Source organism: Triticum dicoccoides, chromosome 7B, assembly GCF_002162155.2.
Source record: "Triticum dicoccoides isolate Atlit2015 ecotype Zavitan chromosome 7B, WEW_v2.0, whole genome shotgun sequence".
Taxonomy (NCBI): domain Eukaryota; kingdom Viridiplantae; phylum Streptophyta; class Magnoliopsida; order Poales; family Poaceae; genus Triticum; species Triticum dicoccoides.
Genome location: NC_041393.1, coordinates 44,617,775 through 44,627,073, shown reverse-complemented (window position 1 = coordinate 44,627,073; position 9,299 = coordinate 44,617,775). Strand labels below are relative to the sequence as shown.

General features: G+C 51.2%; 1 protein-coding gene across 1 annotated transcript; it reads left to right on the top strand.

The window, feature by feature from the left end:
- The first annotated feature begins 710 nt into the window (after positions 1–710).
- Positions 711–2,777, top strand: LOC119337874 (4-hydroxyphenylacetaldehyde oxime monooxygenase-like). Its single transcript, XM_037610102.1, has 3 exons — positions 711–1,124; positions 1,290–1,867; positions 2,045–2,777. The coding sequence occupies exons 1-3, from the start codon at positions 776–778 to the stop codon at positions 2,657–2,659; spliced, it is 1,542 nt and encodes a 513-aa protein (XP_037465999.1). The 5' UTR covers positions 711–775; the 3' UTR covers positions 2,660–2,777.
- The last annotated feature ends 6,522 nt before the right edge of the window (positions 2,778–9,299 follow it).

Below are 9,299 nucleotides of genomic sequence, written 5' to 3'. Positions count from 1 at the left end.
TATTTAGACCCATTTCAGTTTTCCTGGTGAACAGTATTCCAGCCCAATGCAATGCAAAGCTCTCCAATTCATACATCCAAACAGAGCCTAAGTTTCTGCTCAAGATATATCTGCTTGATTGTTTTTTTTTTTCAAAGTTAACAATTTTGTTTTTCAAAACCTAGAATGTGGGTTTGGGTGTACACCATTGTAAACGTGCTATTGACCTAGAAAGTGTCATGTTTATACTAGACAGGCTATCATATTATCGACTCTGGGAACGAATGCCACATGTTTAAATTTTAAAACTTTACAATAGTAAAAGGCTACATGTATCCATTGATGCAGAGGCCGGGTTTTTACCCTCTTTTAAAACTGTGCTCCTGATACTTGTATCTCCCGCCAGCAGTGTCAGTGGTGTCAATTACCCTCCTAGACAGTAACCCATGAGCTCACTTAAGAGTTAACCCATCTAGCTATCTAGAGTGTTCCATCTTGGAATTATTTCCTTTTCTTTGTCCATAAAAAGGATTACCAAATTGAGTAGTACTTTGTGCACGTGCTCTGTTTCTCAAAGTCCAATGCGTGATACGCATGATCGAGACTGAAAGATGTTGCAGATAAGTTTCTGCGTTGGCTGAGCCCCATGGTGATCGCGACATGCCAACTTTCCACAGGCACCTCAATCATTCACCTGGACTACACAACCCAATCAATCAGGTGCCATTTTCTCCCAATCTCTCTGTGTGTGTATATCTAGCTGCCTACACTGTCTTCTCCAAATAGCACAACAACAATGGCGCCTGATCTTAACCCATTTCCAGACCTCAAGCATGTCCTCCAGTGGGCCGTACCACTACTCATCATAGCTCCCACGGTAATCTTCTTGTACCTGCATGCCATTGGCAACAAGAAGAGTGGCATCCGTCTTCCCCCGAGCCCCCTGAGGCTACCAATCATAGGGCATCTGCACCTGATGGTGCACGAACCACACCGCTCACTGCAGAGGCTAGCCCGAAGCCTCGGCCCCGTCGTCCACCTGCAGCTCGGCGGCGTCATGGCCGTCGTGGTTTCGTCGCCGGAGGCCGCCAAGGAGGTGCTGAAGACGCACGATGTCCATTGCTGCAGCCGACCCTCTTCACCAGGCAAGTTCTTTCGCCCCCCTAATGCTACTATCTGCAAGGTCGACCGGTTCTCAAAACATTTGGAAAATAAACAGTCTCTAAACATCTCCAAATGTTTGAGAAATATATTTGTAAACTAAGCAAGTTATTTCTATCTGAAAAGAAGATAGTAGTATTGAATTCCAGGTGCCAAATTGATCACCTACGGCCAACAAGACATCGCCTTCTCGCCGTACAACGCGAGCTGGCGTGAGAGGCGCAAGCTGTTCGTCTCAGAGCTCGTAAGCACCAAGCGCGTCCAGTCCTTCGCCTACGCACTAGAAGCTCAGGTCGGTGAGCTAATCCAGTCACTCTCACTATGGTCTCCGCCGATCGAGCCCGTCAACCTTAACGAGACCCTGTTCACGCTCATCGACGGTTTCATCGGCACGGTGGCGTTTGGGAGCATGAAGGGAGCCAAGCTCATGAAGTACGCCAAGTTCCAGCAGGTGTTCAGCGAGGCCATGGTCGCCCTCTCCGCCTTCTCTGCGCAAGACTTCTTCCCGGCGTCGCCGATGAGCCGGTGGTTCGACAAGCTCGTCGGGCTGGAGGCGCGGTACCGGAGGATATTCCTAGAGCTGGACTCGTACTTCGAGATGGTGCTCAACCAGCATATGGATCCGGGAAGGGTGAAGCCTGACAAAGATGACCTTGTGGATGTGTTGATCAGTCTATGGAAGGGGCAAGGAAAGGTCACAAAGGACCACCTCAAGGCTCTTCTAATGGTACTAACTGAACTTGTTCTTCTCTGAAGCCAACTGCATATTTATACATTTTAAGTACTCCCTCCGTAAACTAATATAAGAGCATTTAGAATACTGAAGTAGTGATCTAAACATTCTTACATTAGTTTACAGAGGGAGTAAATCATAGTTAATATGGTCATATTTGCTTTTGATTAGGATGCATTTATCGGTGGCACGACCACGAGCTCGGTGACATTGTTGTGGGCTATGTCCGAACTGATCAAGAATCCGAAGGTGATGAAGAAGGCACAGGCAGAGATAAGGAGTTTGGGCAGCGGCAAACAGAGACTAGTGCAGGTCGACGACCTCTCTAAACTCAACTACCTCAAGATGGTCGTCAAAGAAACACTACGACTACACCCGCCGGCACCGCTGCTCGTCCCTAGGGAGACCATGGACCATGTGAAGGTCCTCGGGTACGACGTCCCGGCAAAGACAAGGATCTTTGTGAACGTGTGGGCTATGGGGAAGGACCCTGCCTGCTGGGACAAACCTGAAGAGTTTTACCCGGAGAGGTTTGATGGCATCGACACTGATTTCTATGGATCGCATTATGAGCTCCTTCCATTTGGCGCCGGGCGGCGGATCTGCCCTGCTATCCCCATGGGCGCCACAATCGTGGAGTTCACGCTTGCTAGCTTGCTGCATTCCTTTGACTGGGAGTTGCCTGACGGCATGAGGAAAGAAGACGTGAGCATGGAAGGCACTGGCAGACAGGTTTTCTGTAGGAAGACTCCCCTGTATCTTGTTCCATCTTTTTATACGGGCTAAAGCATGAATTTAGACTGCGAAACCACATCTTGTATTTTCGAATGGAGATAGCAGTATTTTGCTCTCTTTCCTTTAGTATTTAGAATATGAAGAAAAAAAAACTAAGTTGTCGCCTGCATATTTTCACTAGTGAAAATATTCTCTTTATGACTTAATAATCTGTTAAATTGCTTTGTCAACTCTAGCACATATGTAAAATCTGAAATAAAGTTTAAACTTTAAAACACCCTCTGACTTGTTTGTTTGCAATAATGTGCTTTTGCTTTCTAATACAGCTTGCAAAAGTCTATTGTTGCACATGTTGCTGATGCATTCATCTTCAATAATGTAACTGGGTTCTTCAGATTGTAGCCTACAACTGTAGTATGGAGGAAACTTCGAAAATTACACTTCTAAAATGTTACCTAGGCTAGCATTGGAAGCTTTCGCCACTGTTGCCGCCTCTTCCTCTTCCCCAAGGTGAGTTTCCCTATTTTCAACCCTAGAATGCATGGATGTGTGTGGTATAGATAAAGAAATGGATGGATGGATTTATGCTTGCTCAAGTCAGATAAAGAAGTGTATATTAGAGAAATGAATGGGTAAATGCATCGGGTATGCATGTATTAGGGCTTAGATGAGTTGATTGATCAAGTCTGAGATGACAACTTATATGAATAGTGGGATGGATTTAATTTTTTTTTCGAGAGTACGCAATTGCGTACCGTAATTTTATAGAAGAAGGAGAATCAAGATTTACAAGATCCCGCACGACAATGCGAACATCATCGTGGGGCACCCACTCCACACGGATATCTAGGCTAATGTCTCACAAAACGTTGCAATCCTCCTACTCTGCTAACCGCTAAGTTCCACTCTCTAATCTCCTCTAAGATAACGCCAGCTAGATCTTTAGCCGCCATTTGCTGCTCTCTTCTGTTGAAGACTCTGGCGTTTCGTTGCTTCCACAACGCCCACGCCATGCATATGACCAGACTATCGAAACCTCGCTTCTCCTTGCCATGAAAGCTTCTGCGCTTCAGTAGCCACCAATCCACAATCGTGTCCTCCGTCGATGGAGCCGTGGTTGGCAACTGCAGCCTGTTCATGCAGGTGAACCAGACTTCTTGGGCATACACACAGCAAGCAAGGAGGTGCTCCACATTGTCTTCCTCTTGCAGACAGGTAAAACAAGGCGAGGGGAGCTCTTGCAAACCATGTCGAGCTCTCCGATCCGAAGTCCAAATCCTATGTTGCGATGCCAGCCAAGCAAAAATCTTAAGCTTTAACGGCGCATAACTTCTCCAAATGGCGGTGGCTGCCGGAGCTCTGATCAGACCTTGACAGAGCCTGCCGTAGGTGGCGTTAGCTGAATAAGTGCCCTCCTCACCAGCGCAAGGCCAAGTGAACTTGTCCTCCTCCACGGGATCTCTCCGGAGTGTGGCTACCGCATGCCTGAGATGCATAAGTTGTAGCTGCGCCATGAAGGACATATCACCTTGTATGTCTTGCTCCCACCTGTTGTCCGCCAATGCCTCCTGCACGGTCCTCGTGTTGATCACTCTAGTTGCCACCATTGCTTGTATGGATGGGGCAAAATCCTGAGTTTTGAAGCCCTATATCCATCTATCCTTCCAGAAGAGGACGCGATCTCCACGCCCGACCTCAATTCCCACCAGTCTATCAAACACCATTGTGGCATCGTCGTCCACCGAGAGCGCAAGGTTGCTCCATGGCCTATCCTTATCAACTCTTCTCAACCATTCCCATCTGACTCGAAGCGCTAGGGCTTGGAGTTTCAAGTTTTTAACTCCCAGCCCACCGAAGCAAGTAGGCCTGCATATGGTGTTCCATGCCACCAAACATTGACCTCCATTTGTTTTATCTTTGCCCGCCTAGAAGAAAGATCTCATCCATGCATCAATCTCTTCAAATACCCAATCTGGAGCATCCATGATAAGCAGTTGATGAACAGGCCAGGCCGTGACCACAGACTTGATCAACACCAGTCTGCCCGATCTCTGAATAAACCCTCTCTGCCAGCCAGGGACCATTTTCCTCACCATGTCGAGCAGCGGCTGCCACTCATTTCTTGTTAACTGTCTAGTGGCCAGCTGCAATCCAAGATATCTTATAGGAAACTCTGCCAGCGAGCATTGCAGCAGGTTGGTCACCCTAGCTTTGTCTTCCTGATTCCCTCTGATGACCGTCGCCGTCGACTTGCCATAGTTCACCTTCAGGCCCGAGGCCGATCCAAACACAAGCAGCGCCTCCCTTACGAAAAGAAGGTCTTGGAGCGTGGGGCGAATGAAGAACGCGACATCATTGGCATAGATAGAGATGCGTTGAGCCGCCGAGATGCCTCTAAAAGAACTGAGCACTCCCTCCTCCGATGCTCTAGAGACTGTGGCTGTGAGAGCGTCCATCGCAATAACAAACAGCAGCGGGGAGATAGGATCACCTTGCCTGAGACCTTGCGCATGTATGATGCTTCTTCCCGGCCTGCCATTGACAAGGATGCGCGTGGACGCTGTATGCAGAAGTATGGACAACCATTTGATCATCCTATGCCCGAAACCTTTCACCTTGAGCACTTCAAATAAGAACGGCCAGGAAAGGGAGTCGAACGCTCGCGAGATATCCAATTTGAGGAAGACTCCCTTGCATTTCCGTGCCTTGATCTTTTTGGCCACTTGTCTAACAAGGAGAAAGTTATCATGAAGGCGTCATCCTTTGATGAAAGCCGACTGGTTGAAAGTGACCAAGTCCTTCATGAATGGCCTGACTCGAACAACCAAAAGCTTCGCGAAGATCTTCGACAGGCTGTGAGGAAGACTGATCGGGCGGAAGTCATTCACCTGCTCTGCATTTGGCCTCTTGGGAATCAACACCGTTAGCGCTCTGTTTAGTTTGGCAAAGCCTCTCCCATCTCCCACATAGAGCTTCATGATCGCAGCCATGATGTCGTGCTTAATGACAGGCCAAGCACACTGGTAAAAATTTTCAATGAAACAATCCGGTCCGGGGGCGCGGTCAGGGTGAAGCTCCTTGATCACAGCCCACACTTCATCCTCGGTGAAAATGACCTCCAAGTTTTGTAAATCCTGCGCCTCCATGCCCAAGAAGTCCATGTCTAGCGTATAGGGTCTGGCCTGGGCCGTGCCAATGAGAGCATGAAAAGCATCAGAGAAAACCTCTTCCATTCTACTTTGCTTTGTTATGATTTCATCCTCCCATTTGATGTGTGGAATGAAGTTTTTAGCTCTCCGCCCATTCGCCACAGCTTGAAAGAATTTAGAGTTTGCGTCACCTTCTTTGAGCCATCGGAAGCGAGATCTTTGTCTGTCGATGGTTCTCTCTAGCGAGGCCAACCCAAGCAGGCAAAGTTTCAGCGTACGCTGCAGCCAGGTTTCCAAAGGCGAAAGCTGGCGATGGTCCATGACCTTATCTAACCGGAAAATCACCCATGTGGCCACCGCCATTGACAACTTGATGTTCCCTGTTTTCCTCTGCCCCCACGCTTGCAGGGCCGCACCCGCATTCCTGTAAAGTGCATCCAGTCTCTTAAAGGGATCAGTGATTGCCTCGTCGCATCTCCAAGCACTCTGGACAGCCTCTTCAAAACCCTCTAGTTTCGTCCAATAGAGCTCGAACCTGAACCTCTTTTTCTGGGCAAAAGGCGCACATGTTGTTAGAAAGAGAGGTGCATGATCAGAGATGCCAGTGGACAACGCTTGAAGTAAGCAGTCCGGGTATTCCAACTCCCAGTCGACTGTTACGAGAACTCTGTCGATCTTAGTTAATGTCGGGCTGGCCCTTTCATTCGTCCACGTGAATAGGCATCCGTGCATGTACAACTCCTTAAGCTCCTGATCGTCCACAAATTGTCGGAACCTGTTCATCATGTTCCTGTTGATGTTCGCCTTATTCTTCTCCGAAGCTCTCAAGATCATGTTAAAATCGCCAAGCACCATCCACGGCCCTGGGCAAAGCGTCCTTCGCTGCGCCAACTCCGCGAGAAAGCTAGTTTTTCTAGCATCTCCTTGTGGTCCATACACAACAGTAACCCACCACGCCACTCCCACCCTTAGGCAAACCATACCAGTGAGTGAGTTCATGTCCATTTGTAGGTTTTGGACGTCAATCACCGAAGAGTTCCATGCTAAAAGAATGCCACCACGAGTCTCCATCGCCGGCAAGTACGCAAATCCGTCAAATGACGGCCCCATGCATTGCATTACTACAAAGGAATCTATTACATCCATCTTGGTTTCTTGAAGACAAACTAAGCTAGCTTTAGTGGTATCTAGGAACTCCTTAACTGCCTTCCTTTTCGCCGGATTGTTCAACCCTCGCACGTTCCAGCATACAATAGATGGGTGTGTATCCATGGAACCATAAGCACTCCAACGCCTTGACACAACGCGGCTCACCGAGCCTCCACCATCACCCTTGTCTCCTCTTCCATCTCAAAGGATGGCACCGGCTTGCCAAACAAAGCCACAATGATCCGAACATGTTGATCACGCAAAGGCGAGTCGAATAGGTCCTTGAGCTCTTGCACATCTTCCTCATGAGGCACTAGATTAGCCGGGACTAATCCAAGCGCCCACAGTAGCACATTTTCAGCCGGGGTGGCTTTCGTCACTGACACTGTTGAAGATCTCTTTGAGGCTCTCGTGGTGCGCCTAGGAGTGCATGGCTCTGGCTCCAACCTTAGCGCCGAGGCCTGGACTTCCTTGAGCAGAGGTGGGGCGAGTCGCTTCACAATGTTGGAGCAAAAGGTCTTGAGTTTGGCGAACGCTGCTGCCTCTTGTCTTGTCATTCCTTCGGTTAGCGCTGCGAGCTCCACTTCCTTCGCTGTTGTCCCATCCTCCGCTTCATCCGCAATGTCAGCCAAGCTGAGCGCGAGCTCACCCATCCCCACCTGCTCAGTCTCAGGGATCATGGCGCGCCCAAGCTCAAACTGCGCCGAAGTATCCTTAGGAATCGTACGTGCATGTGTGCCGGTCCGATCAAGCATCCCCTCTTGCTGCGCAGTTGCACTCTCTACGTACGGTCGTGCATGGGTGTGGGCCCATGCATGATTCCCATCCACCTGCTCCGGCCCCCTCTCCACGCCATGCAGAATTGCAGGGCACTCATTGGCTGCAGCAAGTGGCCCACAATCTTCCTGGGGCCTAATCTCCTCGATTGGCGCCAAAGTGCGCGGTGCCACTACTTCCCTCTCCTGCGTCCCGCCAAGGCCAATGATGGGAGACACCGGAGATTCCATCGCCGCTGTAGCATCCACTGGTGGCGATTTCTCGATCGTGGGAAGCGGTGGGGTCCCCTCTGGCGGAGGCGAGTTACTCTGCTCCCTGTCCCCTTGCAGTGGGACCCCCCTTTCCTCAAAATTCTGCGCCACCACACACGTCTCCGTCTCCACCATCAAACCCGCGCCCGGCCCCACCACAATCTCGCTAGCTGGCAGGTGCGGAGTGGATACCAGAACTTTCTCCTCCTTATCCTTCCCATCAACGCCAATCATTGGGGGATCCGTTCTCGAAGCCGCCACCAAACCGCGGTCTCCATTCGCCGCCTGATTTGAATTATCGCTAGCTGGCGCCCCTGGCCCCAAAAGGCGGTCAAAAGCTGACGGCCTGACGGAGATCCTGTCCCGGACCGTCACTCTTGGATGGACCTCCAACGGCTCCACTACCGGTGGCATGGCGGCAATCTCCAATCCTGCACCGCCGGCGGAGAGCCGGTGACCTCACCGCCGCACCCGGCATCCCTCCGGCGACGGTCGCCATCAGAAGTCGCCGCCCCTCCTCCCCGCGCATCCCTTGTGCTTCTTTGCCATGGTCGGCGCGTTGTGACCGGTCCCGCCCCACCCGAGAAGGAGCCAGGACTCGGTACACCACTCTGTCCACTGCTAGACGAATCGACAGCACACCAAGCCGGCTCAACCACGTCGGCGTAGTCAGTCACCGCATCCAAATGTATCAAGATCTTGTACTGCAGCAAAGTCGGCTCTCTCAACGGCGGTCTCTGCCCGGGCTCCGGCACAGCCAACCAGCGAAGTGAGGGAATCGCCTCCGGATCCGCCGTCCACGCCGTGAGCTTGAAGGACGAGAGGTCGGACCTATTGTGAGTCTCCGGCGCCACCTCATCCACAAGGCACGATGAACCCAGCAGCTGCTCCGCCACCTCGCGCTCCCAAGCGTGCGGAGGAATGCCCTCCATCTCCAAGCGGACCTTGAACCTCATCAACGCGTGCACTGCTTGAGCTTGCCGGTCCATGGCCTGAAGTATAGACGGACTCCAAGATGCTCTAGGAACGGCCGTGCACTCACCCTGCTTCGGTGCTCCGCCCTGCCGAACATGACCAGGAAATCTTCTGGACTGTAACTGATGACCGAGACCCACTCGCAATCCACCTCTATCTGCACCTTGAGCGCATCCAGGACAAACTCCGGCGAAAGGTCACGCCTTGCACCACCGGCGTACGCCACCATGGCGAACTGCAGGCGCCTCTCCAAGTCCTCCATGGACTGCGAGCGACGCACTACACAGATGTCCGCCGACTCCACCTCCTCCGGCGTAGAGTCAGATCGCACCTCCAGGCGGGGGACGAACAGTGTCGGCCAGACCGGCGTCGACGGCAGACCCTGCCTCG